General features: G+C 40.9%; 1 protein-coding gene across 1 annotated transcript in view; it reads left to right on the forward strand.

Moving 5' to 3' along the window:
* LOC124550913 (inositol-tetrakisphosphate 1-kinase-like) overlaps window positions 1–27328 on the forward strand; it is a 100875-nt gene that overhangs the window by 49563 nt on the left and 23984 nt on the right. The window contains exons 5-6 of the mRNA XM_047125706.1: window positions 4190–4282; window positions 18997–19040. Of these exons, the coding sequence (XP_046981662.1) occupies window positions 4190–4282; window positions 18997–19040 (137 nt within the window). The remainder of the gene's footprint in view (window positions 1–4189; window positions 4283–18996; window positions 19041–27328) is intronic.

Raw genomic sequence — 27328 nt, forward strand, 5'->3', positions numbered from 1 at the left:
TTTTTGTATACCCTTGAGTGTCTGGAATGTCTGCAGGGCTACTGGCACACAGTCACTGTTCTTGTAAAAGAGCCTTACCATCTCAGATGCAAATTGAGGAACAGGTGTATGCCACATGCGTGTTGGTGCACATATTCTGACACTTACAGTGCCATGTATTGGTCAAATTTTTGTTAGCTTTTTCGTGTTACATAATGGTTCCCTCTGCGTCAGTAATATGCTGTTCAAGTTCGACATCCTTATGAGCAGTGGTTCTCTTCCTACAGCATTTTAAAACTGTAACTTCAATTATGGACACCTCGTATTTTAATATACAAATACACATTTATTGAAATGATGAATCCCGAACTATTAATTTGTCTTCTGTTTCTCGACGATTGATAATGAAATAATGAAATGAAATAATAAAATTACAAGTATATCCATTTCTAAACACACACACACACACACACACACACACACACACACACACACACACACACACACAAGAGAGAGAGAGAGAGAGAGAGAGAGAGAGAGATTAGATACTGTGAAAACGCATATGTTATTGTTGACCATAACAGGATGTTCCTTTCCCAAGTGGAGATGAAGCAGTACGTTCTCCTGTTTACCACATAAAATTATTTCTATATTTTATGTGAAAAGTAATAATATGAAAATAATTCATATGTTAAAACATGAAAATTGACAGAAATATGTAGTCTTACAATAGCCAATGGTAGGTCGAAGTCAAGATCCAAAAGAACAATGATAAATGTTTACATCATTGGGTGACATCTGGTCACGTGTGTCCGATCGCTAACCCACTTTTTTCCGTGTTTTGTATTTTACTTTAAGATGCTACAGGCTATAAGATGCACCATAATTTTTAAGCAGTTATTAAAAATAACATATTTACAGTTTTTATTATTAGATTTCAGAACAAGACCAACGAAAAATTCTTTGTTTATAAAACCGAACTGACCTTTAAAATCCCTGAAAATAGTCATCTGAACTTTCTTCTTCTTCTTCTTCTTCTTCTCCCCCCCCCCCCCCCCCCTCCTCCGCCCCTATATAAGATGGTCTTCACTGCCATCAACAGCATCGCTTATGCCGCACTTAATTGAAAGATTTAACAATTTTGTCTTATCTCACTCTAGACAACGACTGTTTTATACACTGACACGCTTGTTTGGTAATAGGTCATTTTAACGCTACCTTCAGCGTGAATTCATGATGGGTTTCATCCCTCATCCATTTGTTCCATTCCTCTCTCATAAGCACTTTAAATGGTTTATTTATCGAGACATTGAGAGTTTGTAATTGTGAAGTAAGTCCTCTCCAAATAACAGCAACCTCTGTATTTCCCTGTCTCAATTTATCTTTCACAGAATTTTTCAAATGACTACTGAACTGATCCAGCACAAGAAGAGAACTCTTCTTCAGTATGTTGCACCTTTTCTTGTCTCGCGCATTCTGTTAATCCATAATTTCATACCAGCCTCATCCATCCAACCCTTTTCATGTACATGAACACCACCATCTGGTGTATTTCAGAAGGTTTTACGCATGAAAATGATCATTGGATTAAGTTTCGTACCACCAGCACAACGTGAAGTGACAACAGTGTAGTGCTTGTGAATCCCCGTAGCTCATGTTTGTCGCATCAGTGCACTGCTGGTGCCAATTGAATCCCTTGTTGGCATATAGAGAAAGGTTTCCTGCGGCATCGAATATATGGCAGTTTTTAGGACTGGTGGGAATTTTAAATCAAACATTGGACATTTTTATATTAGTTTCAAATATAAGAAGCACCTGAATTTTGGAGGCAATTTTCTGAAGGAAAAAAGTGTGTCTTGTAGTTAATAAACACGGTATGGCACAGAGGATTCTGTACATTAGTGTCTAAATACTTTTTCAGCAAGGATTCCTCGTACCCAGCTATCGGTCATTCCCTTTCCTGTTCCACATGCAAAGGAAGAGACAGAAAAACAATTGTCTGTATACCTCCAAATGAGGCCCTATTTCTATTGTCTTGTTTTCACAGCACTTATGTGAACAGTACATCAGCGACACTAGAATGCAGAAGAAGGCTAGTTCTGTAAATTTTCTCAATAGGGTTTTGTGATAAGAACATTATCTCCTATCTGGGAATTCCCATTTGAGTTCCTGGCACTCTGAATTGGTTCGATGTCTTTCTTTGAGCCAACCTGGTATGGGTCCCAAACACTCGAGTAGCACTCAAGAATGGGTCACACAAGTGTTCTGTATGTGCTCTGTTTTATAGAAAAGTTGCACTTTCCTAGAATTCTTCTAATAAACCAAAGTCGACCATTCACCTTCCCTGCAGCTGATTTATGTGCTTGTCCCATTTCGTGTTGCTTTCCAACATTACGTCTAAATATTTAATTAGCGTGACAGTGTTAAGCAGCACACCACTAATCCTGTATATGGACATTGTAGGATTGTTCTTCCCATTAATCTCCATTAACTTACATTTTTCCACATCTATAGGAAGCTGTCGTTCATTATACCAAGTAGAAATGCTATCCAAGTTATCCTGTATCCTCCCACAGTCAACAATGACACTTTTCTGTACACTACACTGACATGAGCAGTTGTAAATTGCTGCTCAACCTTTCCGTCAGATCATTTATGTATAAAGACAACATGAGCGATCCTAATCACACTTCCCTGGAGTACTCTCTGACGAACACTCGCTGTCGGGGTAACACACAGTTGTCTATTACTTAAGGAGTCTTTGAGAATCACTCACATATCTGAGAACCTATTCCGTACGCACAGGCCTTTGTTAATAGACTACAGTGGAGCAGTGTGAGAAACACTTTTCAGCCTGTTCCTCTCACCCACGTTTTGTAGGATATTGTGCAAGAAAAGCGAAAGGTGAGTTTCACACGAGTGCTGCTTTCTAAATTTGCATTGATTTGTGGACAGAAGCTTTCCTGTCACAAGGAAACTTACAATATGCTCAGGTATTGGGCGGTGAAGCAGTTTTAACCCTTTCACTGCTACAGACACGCTTTCTGCATTCTGGACTGAGGTGGCTTTGTTGTGGCTGTGCTGCTCGCCAAATGCTGCTACTTGTGCTCAGAAACGGCATTCTGGTTGCTATGAAATACTCGCCGTCCAATTTCAAGAAAACTATTTGCTGAAAAAAATTGATTTTTGCACTTCTTACAGTTCGATATCTTTTCTTGATAAAGGACTGAATTTCTTTTCATTATTCATCTTAGTTACTGTGCCGCACCAGATTAGGTAAAACATTGCATGAAATTTTAAAGAGTTTGCAGAGGTAAAAATGCATAGCATAGACTTTGCACATCATTGAATTTAGTTTGTACATTGCAGTATGTGAAGTGTCGGTAAGATAACAACATTTTAAGTAAAATTGAAAGCAGAACAGTATCTCATTTCCTTTTTGAGTTATTAATTTTTATATCTGACAGATTGTCACGCACAGTGCACCCACTTCTGTACCTGCACACCGTGAACTATGTGGTCATAACAATCTCCATACTTCATAAACAATTCAGGATATAAAAATGAAGTTATGTTGCAAATGACAGCACACAAAGAGGCACATGTTGTGTAAATACTTGAATCTTTTTTATTCGGCAAGATATGGAAGAAACTCGTCTGCAGCAATGAGAGTTTGGTGGCCCAGGATGCATCCGGTCATCAACAGCACTGTAGGAAAACCCAAACGGCATGGTTATACATGTCCACAACACCTGTAGAACATGGAGCAGGACATATCTATACGTCTACAGCAGCAAGAGGGTTAAGAACGTCGGTCTGTAATTTTGCAGATTTGTTCTTTAATCTGTCTCATATACAGGACTCGTCTGGGTTTTTTTCCAGTCATTTGTGACCACACTGAACGACTACTGCTGGTGTTAAAAGAGTTAACCAATGGGTATTGGTGTCACATGTTGCCTGAATGAAAAGGTTTGCTCCTCTGATCTTTGGTTCTGAGTGACCTGTCACTCTTTTGCAACCATCCCCAACCTATCTGTTTCCCTCCCCGAAGAAGAAATTAACATTTCTGAAAGCTAGGATATTTTTATGCTTTTGTATATATGCCTATTGGCAGTGCTTAGAATTTCACTTTCTAAATTTACCACACTGTCTCCTCGTATATAATAACTGTCGTGAAACTTTAAGTAATTGGTGACATTTTTCATTCCAGATGCCTTCACGCCAAATTTTGTGGAGCTGTTGTCTGAAGACGTGGAAGACAACCTGAGACGGCTGAAGGAGGCGGGTGTCACATTCCCATTTGGTGAGAGCTGTAGCAGAAATTTTCTGCTTAAAATCTAATGAAGCTTGACACTGTGTAAGAGTCCATTCTTTCGCTCCTTAGCAATGTGCACGACTGTTTGGACATTACTTGTGTCATTAACAGTGTTCTCTTTTGTGACTGCATACTGCTTCAGATGGCCACAATTCTTATGAGGCATGTATTTCAGGACAAAGTGGCTTGTTGCTGATTTTGTGTGTGAGAGAGAGTATTTCCCTGTTTAAAGTTGAAAGCTTTCTGGTAGTATACTGTTGGCTATTAAAACTGCTATGCCAGGAAGAATAAGAATAACAAACAACAAATTTTTATTTATTGAGCTGGTATAGTATGGCTGGAAGAACACATGGTTAAATTTCGAGGTATGATCATACAGTGTAGGCTTTCACGATGAGTACTGATTTCAGTTGAAACTTTTAGGCTCCTAGGCCATGGTCAAAGTAGAACATTTCTCCTAACATTTCATCTCTGGCTGTGGGGGAGATCTTCAGAGTTAAAACGATGAACTTCAACTGGGACTGGAGGGAGTGTTGAATATATAGGCATTGTAGAGAACACCACATGACGTCGGCTATGATATAACCTCTGGTAATGGCAGCATTCTCCATTTAAAGTAATCGCTCACCATTTTTATGGTGCAAAGTTTGTTTTATGTAATTTTAACACCTTCCTCTGTCATGTTAAAATTATAGTGTTTATAAATGTTAGTAACCCCTCAATACATGTGCGCATGATAATACAATATTTTTGATATGACACTTGCCTGACCAAATTTTATGTCATGATCGCCCTCTTGGAAAACACGGTCCATTGTGGCTGATTTATCCATATGTCCCAGGCGGTAATTCTTCTTGTGTTAAAATTCGCAGCTCGTGGTCTAGTGGTTAGCGTTGGTGCCTCTGGATCACGGGGTCCCAGGTTTGATTCCCGGCCGGGTTGGGGATTTTCTCTGCCCGGGAACAGGGTGTTTATGTTCTCCCCTTATAATTTCATCATCATCATCATCATCATCATCATCATTCGTCGAAGTGGCTAAAATTGGACTGTGCAAAGATTAGGACTTGTATGGGCATTGATGACCGGTCATTTGAGTGCCCCACAGACCAAACATCATCCTCTTGTGTTAAACCAGGGGGATGTTATTGCTTCTTTTCATTGTACTGTTATAATGGAGTTCACAATTACAAGAGAGGAACAACACAATAGAAGCCATGCATGCTGACTGTTACCTTCATAAAGATTCTAACCAACACCTCAGACGAAAAAAAGGTGTGGTTAAAACCTTGGTAGACTGGGCATACAAAATTTGTGAACTGACCTACTTAAAGGATGAGACTGAACATCCACAGTCTACATTCAAGAAGTATGGCTGTTCTAACAATGAGATAGATTAAGCACTTCACCCTAGGAATAGAATCAGCATTGATGAGGAAGAGTGGCTGCCCAAGGGTAAAATTTTCATTCCATTCATTAGTAAGATTACAGATCGCATTGTTAAAGTGTTGAGCAAGTATGGTGTGGAAACTATCTTCAGACTTACCAGGAAGATAAAAGAAATGCAAAAAAGTGTATGAAATCCTGTGACTATGTCAGGTGTATACAAAATTCCTTGTTGTTGTGAACTGGTATATATTGGTACCACAAAAAGAAGTGTTAGCACTCGTCTGGTTGAACACATGAGGAACTGCAACCTGTGACATACAGCTAATCAGCCATAACTGAACATGTTTACCAAGAGGGTGATCATGAAATAAAATTCAATTAGATGAACATCATATCGAAAACATCGTATGTAACATATGCACAATTGTAGAGAGGCTATTGAGATTTATAAACACCATAGCAATTTTAACATAAAAGAGGGAGGTGTTAAATTAGATAAAATATGGATGTCAATATTGCACCGTAAAAATGACGATCGATTACTTTCAATTGAGACTGTTGGCATTACTGGAGATAATCTCATAGGCGAAATCATGTGATGGACTGTAGTGCCCTCTACATTGTCTATATATGTAGAGGGTTCCAGTTTGCCTCTGTACCTCTGAAGATGTCTCCTGCAGTCAGAAGGGAAATGTTGTGAGAAAGTTTTATACCTTGACCACGGCCTATCAGACTGAAAGTTTCAAGAGAAGAAAAATTTGTAGGTAATTGAAGAGTGGACAAGGGGTGAAATTTATTATACAAAATGGCCACCTCTGGAAGGCATAATCTCTCTAACCTGGCTGGGCATTCAATCAAACTGATATCGAATGTTGGATATGGGTACAACATTTGATGCGGCTTTAGGTCAGTGGCAGAGCTCATAATTCGTAGTGGCAGGTGAGAGGAGGAAAGAAATGAGAGGCGTTTTCAATGAGTGAGAGGCTGAGAGAATGTGCTGGCCAGGGCAGCAGTCAAGCCCCTATTGTATAGAAGTGGATCAAGACAGCAAGCGAAACATGCAGTCTTGCGTTAGAATTCTGAAAGATAGTGTCACTAACAACTCGAAGATAGGGCACTGCTGCTGGACAACAGACATTAGAAGAGTAATGCTTTCTGTCCAAATTACTGGCCATGCAATCAAAAGTGATTGTGTTGTTTATGTGTACATCTACACTCTGCAGAACATTGTGAAGTGCATTGCAGAGAGTATGTTACATTGTACCAGATATTAAGCTTTCTTTGCATTCAATTCACATTGGAACACAAGAAGAATGAATGTTTAAATGCCTCATTGTGTTCTGTACTTAATATAATCTTGTTGTCACAATCCTTAAGCAGGCAATACAGAGGGGATTGTAGTACACAGAGAGAGTCATGATTTAAAGCTGAGGTCATTTACCTTTGTCTTCAAGAGTCTGCCACTTCAGTTTCTCCAGTATTCTTGTGACACTCTCCCATGGGTCAAACCAAACTGTGTCCATTCAAGCTGCTCTTCTCTGTATACATTCAATATCCCCTGTTAGTCCTGTTTGATATGCGTCCTCCACACTTGAGCAATATTCTAGACTGGGTCGCACAAGTGATTTGTAAGCAATCTCTTTTGCAGACTGGTTACTCTTCCTCAGTATTCTACCAGTAAATCGAAGTCTACCATTTGCTTTACTTGCAACTTGAGCCTGTGCGATCATTCCGTTTCATATCCCTACAAACTGTTACACCCAGGTATTTGTACGAGTTAGCCATTCTGAGCTGGGGGTCACTGATGAATATTTATGCAGCTCCTTTCAGACAGCACTTCATAACAGATAATTGCATCATCTACACATACTCTAAGGTTACTGTTAACTTTTTTACTGCATTCTGTGCTGAGGGCAGCTTTTATTGTGGCTGTACTGCTCACCAAATGCTGGTAGCTGTGCTGAGAGACGACATTCCGGCTGATATGAAATACTTATCTGATTTTTCGAAAACTGGTAGGTGAAAAAATTTGGTCTTAGCTCATCTTACAATCTGGTATCTTCACTCGATAAAGAACTGAATTTCTTTTCATTGTCCATCATACTTCCTGCCCTGCATCAAATTGAGTAAAACATTGCACAAAATTTTAAAGATTTTGCAGAGGCAACTGCATAAACTTAACACATAGTTCATTTTAGCTCCTACATTGCAGCGAATAAAAAGTAGATAAGATTTCAGAATTTTATTTAAAATTGAGAGCAGATTGATATCTTATTTTGTTCTCGAATTATTGGGTTTTATATTGAACTAACCACCATAGTGCACAATAATCTCATTCACATCGCGAATTGTGCGATCGTAACAATCGGCGTATCTCGTTAACAATTCAAGGTATGGAAATGAGGTTTTTTGCACACAATACCCCACAGTAAGGCACATCTGTTGGATGACAAATAGTCGAAAGATTTTTATTCACTGAGATAGGGAAGTGACTCTTCTGCAGCAGTGAGAGTTCAGCATCTCAGGACACACACAGACATCCGTAGCAAAGCAGGAAAATCCAAGCTGGTGCACTCACACATGTCCACAGCAGCTGGGGAACAGTGTAGCAGGACGCGTATACACGTCCACAGCAGCAAAAGGATTGATATCACCTGCAAGTTTGTTAATATACAACATGAACAGCAAGGGTCCCAACACATATCCATAGGCACACCTGAAGTTACTTCTACATCTGATGATGACTCTTTGTGCAGGATAACAAGTTGCATCCTTTCTATGAAAAAAATCCTCAATCCAGCTGCAAATTCCACTTGATACCCTATAGGATTGTACTTCTTGACAATAAGCATAGATGTCACACTGAGTCAAATGATTTTCAGAAATGTATCTCACAGGTTTATGACAATGAGAAGTTCAGTACAATAAATCTCCTCAGAGTCTTGACACACTAACGTAGACGCTGTGTGCAGCACAGTGTCTTGCACGAAAAAATGGCAAGGTGCTATTCCTGTGCTCACTGTCATCATCCGTGCACCACTGTCGTTGCACCTTTCTTTGCTTCTGCATCACGGGAAGCCGTTGCAGTGGTCTCCGTGTTGGCAGTCTTTGGTGCTCCAGATGTCCCATGTTTCAGTGGGTACTTGTCTTCTTGCAAACAACCCCATTTCACGACCTTATATGACGGGCAACATGATCGTGGGCAGCCGAATGACTGATGTGTCTGTCTCCTCTGGCACTAATGTAAAATGATAACCTACAGTCTCGATAGACCACGATACTGTGACTGCCAAACACCGGTACGTGCCGGTAGAGATTTCTTCGTATTACAAGAGGCATAACATGATCTTCCATTGTGATTTCCAAATGTGAAACCTTTTATGTAATCTGTACTTACAGGCAGAATGTCTATGCTCTTCTTGCCGTACTCACCACACTGCACACTCTACTTATGAGCTGCACTATATCGACTGTCTCGGCCGCACGCAACAGACGGCATCGAGACCAAGCCGATTGTTAGTGCAGCATCTTAGGTCGCACATTACTCCCGCCGATATAATGAAGCCTGTACCTTCAAACTGATCACGCTCCCTGTGTCAATTCCCATATTTTTGTGTGTTATCTCCCGCACTTTCCCGGTGCCACACAATCTTACATCTCTAACTACGAACCTCTCCCCACCCCCCACACTTTCCCTGTTCTATGCCTGTTCGCACCCACTAAATCACCTCATCCAGTCACATTTGCCGTCCCCCTTACACTTATCCATCTTCAAACCTGCTACCCACAGTAATATACATATATTTATTATTGATTAGTTATTCTCTACTTTGACCCTTGTGACTTCTCGCCAATTTTAGTGAGTTTTCGCCTTCCACTATCTTCGTCTTCCTCAGATTTTATCTCGTTTTTTTCCCGCTTGTGCATCCATTTTGTCCTTTTCGTACTTTTGATGCATATTTGAGTGTATTTTTGTGTAATTTTTCAGACGTAATTCTACTTTCTTACATAATTTTTCACATTTTTTGCACCACCGTGGATCCTTGCTCCTTCCATCTGCATCAATGCAGAAAAGTTTCCTTATCCGTAGCCAGAGCCCAGTCCCACATACTGTTCCTGCATTGTTGCTTGGCTCATGAAATCGCCCCTAATGGCCTTACCATCAAATTACCCATCTCTGGTTGCCACCCCTCCTTCCACAATTACCTCCACCTGTTCAGATTCCACCAATCCTTAACCCTCACCAACATAGTCCTGCAAAACTATATCAACCAAGCCCAATCCTCCTCACAGTACCTGCTCTCCGCCCGCAAAATTCTCCTGCTATGTAATCCCAAGTTCCTGGAACCCATATCACACATTGAAACTCTTGTCCTGCAGGAACTTGAGCAACAGGCGTAACACCACCTCAAAAAGCTTCTTATCCTACTCCTGCCTCAGAGTGCTACTGTCCACCACTTCTACAACAACCTCCAAACCTCCTCCACCCGCCCCCCCCCCCCTTTCCCATAGCTGACAAACCCTGTCTCGCAGACCTACTACACTTAACCCCCCTCCAAAACTCCTTCCCACCACCACACAGAACCCAGAACCTAAACAGACCCACAACACAGTTATGAACCTTTCCTCCAGAAGCCTTAGTCCCACAGAAATATCAGTCCTTTCCAAAGGCCTCACCTTTTGCCCCACTCCCAAATTCAACCATGCAGGACTAGTTAAAGACCTTCTCTCCTTCTCCCGGTCCCTACAGTGGAAACACTTTTTTGCCACCAACCCGACCAGTCAGACTCAACCAAAGACCAATATTGATCCTTGCCGAACTCAGTTCACTCCTCCATCCAACCGTGATCCACCCCCACTGCCTCCAAACCAGCCCATTAACTTTCCAGAATTTCTTAACCTCGAACCCTGGCTCATCATCATTCCCCAAATCCCTCAACATGCAAACTAACCTTACATCCACAGAAAGAAGTGCAGTCCACCATCTAAAAACTGATTCTGACCTTATAATTCTACCTGCTGACAAAGGCTCCACCACCGTTGTTTTGAACCACAAGGATTACGTGGCAGAAGGATTCCGTCAGCTGTCAGATACTTCCACCTACAAACCTTGCCACAGTGATCCCATTCGAGTAATCCATCAGGATCGCCAGTCACTACTTAAATCCTTAGGCCCATCCCAGAACCTCTCCCCAGAGTCCATCTCTCTACTTACCCCTACCACTCCCTGCACTCCCACTTTCTACATGCTTCCTAAAGTCCATAAACCCAACCACCCAGGACGCCCCATTGTGGCCGGTTACTGTGACCCCACTGAGAGAATCTCTGCTCTCGTAGACCAACACCTTCAACCTAATACCTGGAACCTATCCTCCTATATAAAATATACCAACCATTTCCTCCACAAACACTCCACAGTTTCTGTCCCTTTACCACACGGTGCCCTGCTCATCACTATTGATGCCACCTCCCTGTACACTAACGTTCCTAATGCCCATGGCCTTACTGCTATTGAACACTACCTTTCCAGACGCCCTATGGATTCCAAACCAACAACCTCCTTCCTAGTCTCCATGACCAACTACATCCTCACCCACAATTACTTCTCCTTTGAAGGCATTACCTACAAACAAATCTGCGGTACGGCTATGGGCACCCGCGTGACACCATCCTATGCTAACCTATTCAGGGGCTATTCAGAGGAATCCTTCCTAAAAACCCAGAATCCTAAACCCCTCACCAGATTCATTGATGACATCTTTGCTATCTGGATTGAAGGTGAGGACACCGTATTCACATTCCTCCAGAACCTCAACAACTTCTCCCCCATTTGTTTCACCTGGTCCTACTTAACTCAACAAGCCACCTTCCTAGATGTTGACCTTCACCTCAGAGATGGCTACATTATTACCACCAGCAATACCTCCACTTCGACTGCTGCCACCCGTTCTGTACCAAGAAGTCCCTTCCATACAGCCTAGCCACCTGTGGTCATTGCATCTGCAGTGACGGGCAGTCCCTCTCAAAATATACTGAGGGTCTCACTGAAGCCTTCACTGACCGTAATTATCCTCCCATCCTTGTACAAAAACAAATCTCCCGTGCCTTATCTTTCCAGTCTCCCACCACCTCCCAAAGTCCCACAGTCCAGCCACAGAGGAGCATTCCCCTCATAACTCAGTACCATCCAGGACTGCAGCAACTGAATTACCTCTCTGCCGGGGTTTCGATTACCCCTCGTCATGCCCTGAAATGAGAAATGTCCTGCCCACTATCCTTCCCACCCCTCCTACAGTGGTATTCCGCCGTCCACTGAACCTGCACAATATACCCGTCCATCCTTACACAACCCCTGCTCCCAATCCCTTACCTCATAGTTCATACCCCTATAATAGACCTAGATGCAAGACCTGTCCCATACACCCTCCTACCACCACCTACTCCAGTTTGGTCACTAACATCACCTATCCCATCAAAGGCAAGGCTACCTGTGAAACCAGTCATGTGATTTACAAGCTAAGCTGCAACCACTTTGCTGCATTCTGTATAGGCATGACAACCAACGAGCTTTCTGTCCACATGAAAGGCCACCGACAAACTGTGGCCAAAAAACAAATCGCCCCTCCTGTTGCTGAACACGCTGCCGAACATGATATCCCTCATCTCAATGGCTACTTCATAGACTGTGCCATACGGATCATTCCCACCAACACCAGCTTTTCTGAATTGCGCAGGTGGGAACTTTCCCTGCAATACATCCTACGTTCCCGTATCCCTCCTGGCCTCAACCTCCGTTAGTCACTGTCCTCACTCATCCAGCCCCCTCTCTGTTCCCATCCCAGCACCACACAGCCATCATTCCACCGCTACTTATCCCCTCCCCCTCCGCACCTTCTCTCCTGCCCTCCGTCTAAACTGCAACACTTCACTGCCCACCACTCCCACCATACTATCCCTCCCCCTTCCTGCCCCAGCGTCCTCCTTACCCCCACCCAGTTGCCACTCCCATCATGCACTGGTGCTGCTGTTCGCAATGTGGTTTCAGCTCTCCGAGACTGCAGACGTGTGCAAGTTGCGTTTACGTGTGTGTGTGTGTGTGTGTGTGTGTGTGTGTGTGTGTGTGTGTGTGTGTGTGTGTGTGTGTCTAATGCTGACAAAGGCCTTAATGGCTGAAAGCTTTAATTGTGTGCCTATCGCGACTCAGCATCTCCGCTATATGGTAAGTAGCAGCTTTCCTTCTCTGGTATTGGTACATTCCATCCTGGATTTTCCATTGTTTGATGATGTTACTCCGATGTATTTTGTGCAGTTCTGCTGAAATGCTAATCATTTGTGTATTCAGACATATAGTACACTTCATACCAGTTTGACATTTGTTGCCGGCCACGTTTATGGTATTGCAGTTTTAACAGTCAGCAGTGTATTTTCTGTGTTTCTCAGTGACGTATGTAGTTTGCATGCTGATTGTTGCCACAGAAAAGCTGGAATGTACATCACAATAATAGGGTTTCTATGATGGAAATGACAAAGGAAAAATGAAAACTGAGTGCAGACATCCACTCACCGGAAGTTGAATAAATGAGCGACATTTCAAAAGTTCTGCGCACTGTAAGATAAAATTGGAGAAAATATCTTTACAGGCCTTCAGTATAATCTCCATTCTTGTTTATGACAGCTTTCCAACATTTTGGCTGCTTCCTTATTCCGGATAGGGCACCTTCATTGTTGTGCTATCTGAGTGCTCGGGTCACCTCACTGGAAGCTTCATCATATGTATCAAAACATTTTCCCCAGAATTGTTTCTTCAGTTTGGGAAACAAACAAAATCTGATAGGCTTATAACGGGATCGTATGGTGGGTGCGGAGGTATTTCCCATCCGTATTTGTTGAGCATTTCTCTCACTGGTAGGACAATAAGCGATTTTGCATTATCGGGCAAAATGTGGACACCAGCTGCAAGCTTGTCAGACCGTTGACGAATTTTTGATGGCCTTCCACTTCTTGGGCTGTTCTCAGTGCTTACTCAACTTCATGGAAAGAAGTATACCACCACGATACTTTGCTACGATCCACTACACCGTTCCCTCACACCTCTCACAAAGTGTCGTAAATTTCTGTTGGGTTCTTTCCACATAGGGATTTGATTTTGATTTAGGAAACTGGTCATATGTGTAATCCAATCTGACTCCATTTCAGGTTCCACTTTAAAATTGAATTACTCATGACACACCCACACAAACTAGCAAACTCATGTACGACCATAACTCCTAAGGTCTCACTCACAGCTGACACGAATTTTGGCTTGATTGTGCCACCGTAATGGTTGCATGTGTACAGTGTGCAGGAATTTTGGAATGACCCTCATATACTGTAGGCAGTGCACACATTTAAAAGGTCTTAAAATCACATTAATGTTCAAGCTTTTGGTATTTTTTTATTATGTTAGTACAAAGTTATTCCCTCCATTTGGGATTGAGTGAGGTGCCACAATTTGCTACCAGCATAGTCTGAAAAGTTTGCAGAATCACCACCTGATGTCAGTGCTGGCACTAGGTTCCATTGTAATAATAGGTCATCCTTTGTGAGTAAGTATGATGCATCAGAGATCTGTGGTGCAGACATCTCTATGTTGTCGTTTCCATGGGGTGGTTTCTAAAGATGCTAAAAATCGAGATTTGGGTAGTTGTTAAGTAATCTGTAAAGAAAAATATGAAAGCAAAGGAAATTTGTGCCAATTTACAGAAAATGCTGGTGCTCTTCTCCATCTTATTCATTTGTTGTCAAGTGGACAAAGAGGTTTAAATTTGGTCGGGACAGCTTAGATGATGATCTGCGTAGTGGTTGGCCACAATGTGCCACTAAGACAGAATTATTGCAGAAGTGCATAAAATGGTCATAGAGGATCACCAAATGAAAATGGGGAAACTGCCGAACCTGTAGGGACGTCATCTGAATTACATTTTACAGTGAAATTGGCTATGAGAAAATGATCTGCTAGATTGGTGCTATGACTCTTAACACAGGATCACAGATACATTAGAATAGAAATTTCCAAACAATGTCTGATCCATTTTCAGAACAACCAACAATATTTTGTCTGCAGGTTTGTGACCACAGATGAAACATGGGTCCACTACTGTAATTCAATGGGAAAGACCATGGTGTCAGTTTTGTTGGACAGTAAAGGGATTCTTCTGGTACATTATCTTCCCACTGGTAAAACAATTATGGGACAGTACTATGCTAACTTCCTGGACCAACCATCAAAAGATACGCAATAAAGACCAGGTTTGGCAAGGAAGAAAGTCATATTTCATTAACACAGTGGACATCTACACACGAGTGTCATTACCATGGTAAAAATACGTGAACTGAGGTATGAATTGTTACCACACTCACTTCATTTGTCTGATGTGACTCCATCAGACTCCCATCTCTTCCCCAAACTCAAAATTTTCTTCAAATGGGTTTCCATACTGGCCACTGTGGGACCTGCAGATACACCACATCTTTCACATGTCCCCAGAGGAAAAAGTCCTTGGAGGTGAGGTCCAGCAACCGTGCTGGAAACCCCTGAATGGACCAGCCCCATCTAATGCGTCAACATGGGAATTGTTGGTTTAGCGCCTGTTATGCCACCGTGGCATTATGTGCAGGGCATCCATCATTTTGATACCACGTTATTTGACACAAATGAAGGGCTAGGTCTTCCATCAGTACAGATAAGGTACATCCCAAGAACTGCTCGTACTGTCACCTGTTAGAGTGCCATCAACGAAATATGGATCAATGAAGTGGAGTCCTACAATACTGTGTGATACATTGACATTCCACTGATGTTGATGTTCAACTTGGCAAATCCAGTGTTTGTTTTCTGGTGACCCATAGTGCATATTGTGTAACGTGATGTTCCCAGGGTTTGTAAATGTGTCGTCATCAGTAAACAGTGCCCTACACATAACGTCATGGTTTTGCTACAGACCCCACCGACAGTATTCCAGGCAATTGTGAACATTGTTGCTGTGGAGGCCTTGATGTAGTGCCACGTGATATGGATGGTCCTATGTGTGTGCAGAATATGCACCATGCTTGCTCAAGAGATTCCCATCTGTCTTTCCATTTCACAAAAACTTGCATGAGGGTTTACTGCAGCAGCCACCAGAACAGCTGCTTCATAAGTTATGCCTGTGCTCTGGAGCTGTGTTCTTGGAGACACCTGCTGTGTCGTGCAATATTCATGGAGGTAGAGCGAGTTGGATGACTTCTATTAGGGTACCACTCGACATGCATCTGTACTGCACAGGTGCCATTTTGGTGACATTCTCCATACAATAAAATCATGTCAGCCATTTCCTCATTTGTGAATACCATGTCGAATGCCTAGAATAGATGGACATGTAAATTAATATCACAATCACAACAGTGATACAAATTGCAGTGTACACTACACCGGTGCAATGTACCTGTACACACTTCCATGCAGACCAATCTGCTTCATAGTGAGCTGTTCCCACACACAGTGCTGATTGCCACCTGTCCCTGTACACAACTGCAGAGGCAAAGTGTTGATTGGGCGGTATAATGGGGCGGCGTACACTAGCCAGTACTCTTCTGTTGTCTGTACATAGATAAATACAACATGCATGAGGGACATCGTTATGTCATATTAATGTTTCTGGCAGGAATCCCTATTATTACTTTCAGCCATGCGATAACATTAAAAGTAAGAATACGTACGTCAATCACATCGCGATTACGAGGAACGTGCAGGTCACATTTGCATCACGGGAAGTGCAATAGGGGTGTGTTTCATTCATTTTGCACCCCAACATCACATTCCAATTTCTCGGGATGCGATGCACCCACCACCATTACTATAGTGATTTCTCGTGTTATTGATAGCGTATGGAATAATATGGGGTATCCATTTTAAAAGATACAAGTTTGTGTTGGAACCAATATTTGCACATGGTTTAGAACGTCTCATAGTATTAACTTTTGTAAGCCGCTGCTGTACATTCATACCTGTAAAAGCCGTTTGTCAATATCGGTTGTGGTTCCAGAGATATAGGTGGTGAAAAGTTTAGGGGGGACACCTTGTATGTGACCTGAGACTGAGATTACTGCTGCATTCTTTGTTTTAAGGTCTGTCAGTTTTTTTGCTGCAATAATATCAGTGCATTGCCGAAGTGTTTTTGTGATGCAATTGGAATTTTTACAAGTATATCTGTGGGTCAATGTGTCTAAACAACCAAACAGTTATCAAATATTAATGTAAACATGTGTGAAATCTGCTGAAAGGCACTAAGTGCTGTCATTCTCAAATACTGGAGGAATGTAGTCTGCGTAATTTGTAAGCTGTGATCTCGAGTATATAATTTTCCTGTAAAAAGCTTTACAGTGCGACCACATAATGTGACAGATGTTCTAGCTGTTACTTCTTTAATGATTATTAATCCCTAGTTTGAATTCTGTATGTAATCTTTAATTTTTTAATGTGAATTATTTAAGAGATATGCTATTGCCTTTTTAAATAAACATATTTTAGTTACCACTTTCAAATCCTTGGGAAAATTATTTAATAATTTTAATCTCGTATGGAAAATACTGCTTAGAGTGTTTCAGTTCTTAACATTTGGCAAATGTAAGCCCAAACTGTACCTTGTTCCATGACCATGTTTTGAACTATTCAGAATGTAAGTAGAAAAGGGAGAAGGAAAGTCTGGACTGCAAAGCCTGTTCTCCAGAGGACATGTGAGCTTGAAAAATTACCCACAATGCACGTGTTTTGCCGGCCTCTACTCTGCGGACGTGGTTCAAATGGCTCTGAGCACTATGGGACTTAACACCTGAGGTCATCAGTCCCCTAGGACTTAGAACTACTTAAACCTAACTAACCTAAGGACATCACACACATCCATGCCCGAGGCAGGATTCGTACCTGTGACCATAGCGGTCGTGCAGTTCCAGACTGAAGCGCATAGAACCACTCGGTCTGTGGACGTGACTGCTTGCACAATATTCATGTGTACGATCATGTTTAAACAGAATAGGGTGGATCTCATTCTCACCTGTATGAAAGTGCTTTGTGGATTCACAGACAACCAAGTGGGGAGCCCAACTGATAATCACATGAAGTTCTTTTGAATAGTGTCTCCTGCTCAGTGAAATGTTGTAATTTGTTCGTCTCATAAATAGTTAACTGGTGAAAGAGCTGCTGTAAACACTCATTGTAATTTAAATGATAAGACAGTTATGCAATGAAATGAATGTAATTCAGCAATCTGGGTCAATCTGGAACTACTCTTAAAAAATTTATTCTTGTTCACTTGTACATACATTCACAATGTAAGCAGAGGTGAGCCACTATGTGTCTTCTCATTAAAGGAAAACTTGTCTTCAATGAGTAAATTAACAGCGTCAACAGAAGAGCAACATTTATATTGCTTTATCCATAATTTCCAGCTTTTATAATGAGTTCGTTTACACATATGGGCAATTTACTTTCACCTAAACTGGATGAAAACAAGTAATACAGCATCACCGTGTCAGTCTAAAATACAGATATATACATTAATCATTACAAAAGGACATAAAACACTTGATAATATAAAAAAGTGAATTTAAACTGTCTATTCACATGTTGCAAGTTGACAACAAACACAGTAGACATGTGAAGCAGACGATTAGACTGGCACATACTGTGTAGAGATTTTCTTGTAGCCGGACAATCTGTCATGTGGAGCGCTGCAGTAGACGACGACTTTCTTGTTCTGTCGCACGTGCCGCGTAAAATAGGCTTAAGAGAATCCAGAAACCAAGGGAGAAGAGACCAGCCTAAATTAACATCGTATGACTGGCGAGAACTTAGTGTGAGCGGTACTGAAATGCTGAAGCCCAAGTTGTGTTCCACTTGAAATAAATTGTAGTTCATATCACTTGCTTTCAGAAAATAATTTTTCAATATTTCCCATCCATAATAGCTCTCATTTGTGTCCTTGTTTTTTCCTTTGGAGGGGATGTTTTAATATAATGAAACCTGAGATTCAGCACTGGTTTTAAAATTATCTGTCTATTAGCTCTTATTCAGTTTTTCCCATTAAAGTGACCAGTGTGTACACACACCTGTTTTGTTGCAAGTGTTGTTAATATTTGGTTGCTGTTGTTGCTTTGAAATAAATAAATTTGTATAGTCCCATAAGAAAAGAAAATCCATAAATTGCATCTGTGGATGTATAATGAGAATCTCAACTTGTAGTGATTTACTTTCAAAACATTAGTGTGGTTTTCAGTAGACATTGAACTTCCTGTTACAGTGTGCAAGCCTTCTGTTGCCCATGGATCAAGCAGAGCTCACAAGGTTAGTTGTTTTGAAATATATATAAATGATGTTTGTGTGTGTGTGTGTGTGTGTGTGTGTGTGTGTGTGTGTGTGTGTGTGTGTGTTTTACAAGTGTATGCATGTGCATGTTTGTGTTTGCAGGGAGTGAGTGGAACCATTAGTCTAAAACAAAGATGATCATATTGTAGATTTATAGCAAGGTCCCTATTATCTGGGTTAATGTGGATCTGAGACTGTATGCATAATTCAGAATACACATTTTTACCAGAAATTGCTATTTTCTGTATTTACAAAACATACTACATGTCACATTTGAAAACCCACAGCATTATTTATGTGTTACTTGCTGTAAAATTACAAAGTTGCACTTAAAATAAATTGTAGTTCATATCACTTGCTTTCAGAAAATAATTTTTCAATATTTCCCATCCATAATAGCTCTCATTTGCTGGAGAGTCAAAATACACATTTAATCTAACAGATTTTGCCTCACATACTCAGATAACTGATCGACACATTTCAGTGGCTCAGAGTGCATGGTAATGGGTTCCTCAATTACTCTTCTTTGCTCTCTTTTTCTCCTGGGCACACTGCATTCACTGTGTCTGCGTCACATGACTGCTCAAACCCTGATTCCTGGGCGTAGCTATATAACCAGTTTCGGGTGGTTTCATCATCTATATATTCACAATCATATACTTGTATTCTGAATGAAAATATTTGTTCTAATTATATCAGAATACTTCCAGCTTCATTTTTTTATTTCTTTCAAAAATGCACCAAACTATGTATGGATAATCCACACCCAGGTAATTAAAGCTTGCTGTACTGTCAAATGTACAGTAAGATTGATTTTAGCATTTTTGTATGCAATATTTTGACAAGTGACTTACACATCTCTTCACCTGGTGTTGCAAGCGAAGATCTGGGACCTGCCCTACCTGCAACCAAATTATCTCAAAACCTTCACTGAAATCCCTTGGTGAAGAAGATTGGATAAGTCATTGATATATTGTGTAGAAAAGCCATAGTCACACTTCAGCTGGATACATGGAGGTATATTTTCAAAATCATAGCTGGGGGGGGGACCTCAGAAATAAGAACAACTAAGTAGCATAGCTATTTAAAATTGCCAGGACTATATTAATAATTGTTGGTGTTGAGTAAACATTTACCCCTCTCACAGGGTGCTTTCAGGCTTCTCACTTTTTGTATTATACTACTGTATATCTCAATTAAAAACTTGATCTTTATTTGTGTATAACTTGCAGTCAGCATAGAAAGTATTTTCAGTAATTTTTTAAATATGGTATTGTGTAACTACAGATCAGCTTTTTGATTGAATTCGAGTTGTCCTAGCAGATAGAAGAAATCGTCAGATGGGAAACTAGCTTCATCCATCCACAACTTGCGTTCTGGACTCTGTATCTCAGGGAATAATTTATGTAGAGAGGTATAACTTGACACACATGTGTGAAAGGATGTGGGGTTTAATTGAAACAAAAAATTAGAGCAAAAACTGCTCAACAGGTGGTGCTGAACAGCAACATGTTAATGACATCACATGAGAATCTTGTATAAAATTCAGTATGATGCATGCGAGCTATACCAGTACATTACAGGATGATGACATCCCTAGCCTGGCTGATAAACTCATGCTGGAAGGGAAAGCTTTTATGCAGGATGGCGCTTCATCCCACATTGCTACACATGTGAAAGATCTCTTATGCGTATTGTCAGGTGAGGATTGCGTGCTGAGCTGCGACTTCTGTCATGCTTGGCCTTCCAGGTTCCCAGATCTCAATCTGTGTGATTAGTGGTGATGAGGTTGCCTCAAGGCACAAGTCTACCACATCATCCGACCTGATTGGAGATGCTGAAAGACAATATCTGACAGCAATTTCTCACCCTATCTGCTGACATGCTGTACAGTCCTGTTCGCATTGTCCCTCAACTGTAGGTATTGTTGATGAATGAATGATAGACATGTTGAGCATTTGTTATAAAGAACACGAATTGTTATGCTTATTATTGTTTTTGTATCATATGAAGCTAATGGTCATTTTGTACATTTTGTTGTGGCTTCAATAAAACCCCATGCCATTTCAAGCACATGTTAATTTTACCCCTCTATCTTCATGTGCTCCTGAAATGGCACGGAAAATATATAAGTAGAGCGAAGAAGAATGGGACTCATTCTAGTGAAAATGTGAGCTGCAAATGGATAAGTCCATTGATGTAAACAACTTTGGCAAAGTGCAGATTGTTATGACCTGATACCTGGGAAGGAGCTTCTCTTAAACAGTGATGCTGGTGAGCTTTACATGTGCTACTGTTTTGACATTTCTGGAAAGTGTGCACTAATAAAAATACCCTCAGCTGTATGTACCAATTTTCTATGTATTGTGACCTGATCAGTGATACAATCCACCATCTTCAGGCTCCTCTGCAACTCATGGTGATCACGTTTTCAGTGGTGTATACACTGAGGAACAAAAGTCATGGAATACCCTCTAATATTATGTCAGATCTTCTTCTGCCTAGCATAGTGCAGCAACTCAATACGGCGCGGACTTAACAAGTCGTTGGAAGTCCCCTGCAGAAATATTGGGCCACGGTGCCTTTTTTTTTAACTGTACATAATTGCAAAAGCGTTACCAGTGCAGGGTTTTGTGTACGAACTGACCTCTCAATTATGTCCCATAAGTGTTTGATGGGAAGCGCATTGGGTGATCTGGGAGGCCAAATTATTCTCTCAAATTGTTCCAAATGTTCTTCAAACCAATCACGAACAGTTCTGGCTCAGTGACAAGGTACATTGTCATCTATAAAAATTCCATAGTTGTTTGGGAATATGATAGATGAACATAAATATTTCCAGTCAATAATAAACTCACTTATACCAGAGGACCCAGTCCATTCCATGTAAATACAGCCCATACCATTATGGAGTCACCACCAGCTTGCACTATGTCTTCTTGATAACTTGGGTCCATGGCTTTACGGGGTTTTAAACCACACTTGAATCCTACCATCAGCTCTTAACAACTGAAATCGGGACTCATCTGACCTGGCCATGGTTTTCCAGTCATCTAGGATCCAACTAATATGGTCATGAGTCCAGGATGGGCACTCCATGCGACACCATGCTGTTAGCAGAGGCATTGCGACGGTCGTTTTCGCCACAGTGTCCTAACATATATGTTCCTCGCATGTCCCTATTGATTCTTGTGGTTATTTCACGCCATATTGCTTGTCTGTTAATACTAACAACTCGACGCAAATGCCACTGCTCTCAGTTGTAGTGTGAAGGCAGTTGACCACTGTGTTCTCCTTGGTGAGAGGTATAGCCTGAAATTCGGTTTTCTAGGCATATTCTTGGCACTGTGGATCTTAGAATATTGGATTCTCTACCAATTTCTGAAATGGAATGTCCCGTGCATCTAGCTACAACTGCCATTCCACATTCAAAATCTGTTAATTCAGGTCGTGCAGCCCTAATCACGAGATGTTGGACATCCACATTTCATCACTGAATGTGAAGGTGGAGGATGGGAAGCAGTCTATGGTAGTTCTGACAGCAGAACATTATGCTCATACAAGCATGAGTTTTATGAAGCAGACCATTCAACATATATTGTTGAACATGAGGCTCTGCAGAGACAATGTCTACATTTTCCCATGTTGACTGAATGACATTAACAATTACAATTGCAGTGGGTCCTGGGTCAAAGAGATTGGATGATGGATCAATGGAAATTTGTTTCCTGTTTGTTGAATCATATTTCCTTTTCACCAGGTCAATGGTTATGTCCGGATACACCACTGTCCATGTGAATGAATGCTCAAAACGCGCACCATGCCGTAGTCACTGGCCACTTGAGGCAGTATTATGCTATGGAAAAAATTCACATTGGCTTTAGGAGCACCTGTGATACTAATCAAAGGCACTAAGACAGTTGTACACTTTGTGAAAATTATTTCGGATCACCTGCATCTCTTCGTGCTTGATGTCTTTCCTGGTCACTATGGCATCTTCCAGCAGGATAACTATCTGTGTCACAAGGCCAGAATTGTTCTGCAGTGCATAGAGGAAGATGGTGGTGAGCTATGTTGATGTTTTTTGGCCACAAAAATTGCCTGTTCCGAAACTGGTTAACACATCTGGTATGCTGTCGGGTGCCAGCTCTGAGTTCAAAAACCACCGCCCCATAATTTACAGGAATTGCGTGGTCTGTGTGTAGACATCTGATGCCACATACATGTGGAAACATTTTGAGGAGTTGTCAAAACCATGCCACACGGAACCCACACTTTATTCCGTGCTACAGGTGGGTAAACACACCATTAAGTAGATGGTTATAAAATTCTAGCTAATCAGTGTATGCAAATGATTTGGTGCATAGCTATGTCAGCTCTGTGAATCTGTTATCAAATAATGCTGCAACACCAGAAAGCTGTATTGGAACGTGAAAATACCTGCAGAAGACTGTCAGTTCACCCACAGAAATGTAATGTGTTGTGCAGAAATAGGCATGATACAGGTTGGTGATCATTATTTTAAACTGTCCTGTCTCGAAATGTTCATGTTGAGAAATTTAAAGTTGGACATCTGCAGAGAACTTAGATTGATTGAAAAATCCCAAGAAAAAGTAAGTCTCAGAAGAAAGATTATATGAACGTGTGATGTCTTCTTTCGGACATGTTCGAAACAACATACACCACGCGGAATTCGCAGATGTGATACATACTATGTAAATTGAAGGTAGAGAAGAGAGAAAGCAAAAGAAAGGGAAGGAACTAATGACAGCAATGACATCGGGACTTTATATGGAATCGGTGGACTGAGTAAGAGGTTTATGAATTAATTTTTTCACATTGTTAACATGCTTTGTTCATTGTATCAGAGTGCACAGTTTCTAACCTGTTGTTGCTGCCAAGGACCTCTCTGCATTGCACATTTTTATGTTTGATTAAAAAAAAGCAGTGTAAATGAGTGAAACAAATTAGTTGTCATTAAAGTAGTAGTGTAGCACTATTCAGTTATTAACACCACTCTTGTGCATTATTTTCTTCTGGTTTTAAAGGTATGACTGTTAAAGTGAAGTACATTTGCAGGAGATCTACTATTTTTCAACATGATTGGCATGATTAAATTTTAAATAGAAAATCATTAATTTCATTTCATAATGATTCTACAGTCGCTTAGGTTTTTCATTTTGATTTAGAGGCTTAAATATAACTGCAGAATATCAATACAAGAATACTGTTATAATGATAATTTTTTTAAAAAAAGACATTATCAGCGATCTTATATTAATATGATAATTATAAAACAGTCTTGATCGCAAATTTCTTTTAATCGGAGAGACCGGTTTCAGTCCATAAGGATCATCTTCAGACTCCAGAATGGCAGGTGAACTTCCGTAGAGCAAGCCGCACCGATCCACAAAGCTGAACTGACTGCTGGAGCCTCATTGAAAATATATGTACATGAGGTGGCATATTATGTAGTCATGGTGCTTAGTATATATATCACGTGGGAAAAATTATATATAAAAACAAAGATGAGGTGACTTACCGAACGAAAGCGCTGGCAGGTCGATAGACACACAAACAAACACAAACATACACACCACGTGATTTACCAACTGACCTGCCTACACTGTGATGCATTCTATGTGGGAATGACCAGCAACAAACTGTCCATTCGCATGAATTGACACAGGCAGACAGTGTTTGTTGGTAATGAGGATCACCCTGTGGCTAAACATGCCTTGGTGCACAGCCAGCACATCTTTGCACAGTGTTACACCGTCCGGGTTATCTGGATACTTCCCACCAACACCAACCTATCCGAACTCCGGAGATGGGAACTTGCCCTTCAGTATATCCTCTCTTCTTGTTATCCGCCAGGCCTCAATCTCCGCTAGTTTCAAGTTGCCGCCACTCATACCTCACCTGTCTTTCAACAACTTCTTTGCCTCTACACTTCCGCCTCGACTGACATCTCTGCCCAAACTCTTTGTCTTTAAATATGTCTGCTTGTGTCTGGATGTGTGGATGGATATGTGTGTGTGCGCGAGTGTATACCTGTCCTTTTTTCCCCCTAAGGTAAGTCTTTCCACTCCCGGGATTGGAATGACTCCTTACCCTCTCCCTTAAAATCCACTTCCTTTCGTCTTTCCCTCTCCTTCCCTCTTTCCTGATGAGGCAACAGTTTGTTGTGAAAGCTTGAATTTTGTGTGTATGTTTGTGTGTCTATCGACCTGCCAGCGCTTTCGTTCGGTAAGTCACCTCATCTTTGTTTTTTTTATATATATATATATATATATATATATATATATATATATATATATATATATATAAAATCAAAGATGATGTGACTTACCAAATGAAAGTGCTGGCAGGTCGACAGACACACAAACAAACGCAAACATACACACAAAATTCAAGCTTTCGCAACAAACTGTTGCCTCATCAGGAAAGAGGGAAGGAGAGGGAAAGACGAAAGGATGTGGGTTTTAAGGGAGAGGGTAAGGAGTCATTCCAATCCCGGGAGCGGAAAGACTTACCTTAGGGGGAAAAAAGGACGATTACACTCGCACGCGCACACACACACACACACACACGCATATAATATATATATATAATTTTTTTTTTTTTTTTTTTTTTTTTTTTTTTTTTTTTTTTTTTTTTTTTTTTTTTTTGCATAGAGTGACATGTGCTCTCAAACAAGATTTCCAAATGTATTGGGCAGAAAACGTCTCCTCCTCTTTCCTCACCTTCAACATCACATGAACGGGAGGGCTCCGGTTGTGATTTTGGTGTGCAGTACTTCTCACTCAGGCTGTAGGGAGCTTCACTCAGTGCACGTGGAAGTTTAAAATCTACAGTATAATGGAAAGGATGGAGTGCTACTCCCCATATAGAGGATACCTTGAACTGGAGACAGTCACAACAAAAAGGCTGCTTTTGGCCACAGGGCCTTCTTATAAAGTAGAAAACACCCCACATTCTCACAAACACAGCTCATACACATATGACCACTATCTGTGGTTGCTGAGCGGCCTCAGCAGAAAGAGACAGTGGTCTCATGTGTGAGTTGTGTTTGTGTGTTTTCTACTTTAGAAGAAGGCCTTGTGGCTGAAAAGAGAAATGTTTAGCAGTCTTTTTTTTCTGCCTGTCAGCAACTCAGTGTCTCCTCTATATGGTGTGTGCAGCAAATCCTTTCCATAATATTGTTGTTATTCCATCTTGGGTTTCCCAGTGTTTAGAAAAATTAGGAGCTGTACTTTCAGAAAGCCATAAATGCATACTATCAGAATTATGGCTCGAATTTTCACATGGTATCAATTGCTGGGGCTGCCATCTTACAGATATGCTTTTTTTTTTCTCCTTAAAATATGAGGTCAGCTTGGTGATGTTTCCTTGTAAGACTTGCTTGAAACACCGTGTGTTAACACATGCAGTACTCACAGAGTCATGCTTCTCAAAATAATAGTTGTATGATCTTTCCTTATTTTTCATATAAGTGCATATGTGTAGTTTCAATAAAGTGATCAAATTACAGCAGAATGGAACAGTGTGCCTGCTTGACAGTGGCAACAGATGGACATGCTACATCATTTTCAGTCTATTTCCACTGCAGTTGTTCAGTATCAAAGCCACAGCAATTACTTTATGATTTTTACCCCAAGAATCCTTATTCTGCTGGTTTTAATCACATTATTGAAACTCCACATTTTTCGTTCATAGTGGGGTACTGCATTGTAAGTGCTCTCTAGTTCCCATTTTTGTCCTTTGCTGCCATGTACTTACACCTGAAGGGTGCTATTATTCACTGTACATTTAACCAAACTGTGCCTATTGTATGTAGAACTCCAGTCTGAATGCTAGATGAGGAGGCAAGCCACAGCAATTACTTTATGATTTTTACCCCAAGAATCCTTATTCTGCTGGTTTTAATCACATTATTGAAACTCCACATTTTTCGTTCATAGTGGGGTACTGCATTGTAAGTGCTCTCTAGTTCCCATTTTTGTCCTTTGCTGCCATGTACTTACACCTGAAGGGTGCTATTATTCACTGTACATTTAACCAAACTGTGCCTATTGTATGTAGAACTCCAGTCTGAAAGCTAGATGAGGAGGCAGTTATAAATGTAAATTATTTCCATCATGTCTTATTATTTTACATAATACAAATGACTGTAATTGGACTTTTGTTTTATAACTGCTAATACCAACGAGGAATAACTGTACAGTGAAGTAAGTCCAAGCAGTCTAACTTGAATCTCAGTCATT

This window comes from Schistocerca americana, chromosome 9 (genome assembly GCF_021461395.2).
Source record: "Schistocerca americana isolate TAMUIC-IGC-003095 chromosome 9, iqSchAmer2.1, whole genome shotgun sequence".
NCBI lineage: Eukaryota > Metazoa > Arthropoda > Insecta > Orthoptera > Acrididae > Schistocerca > Schistocerca americana.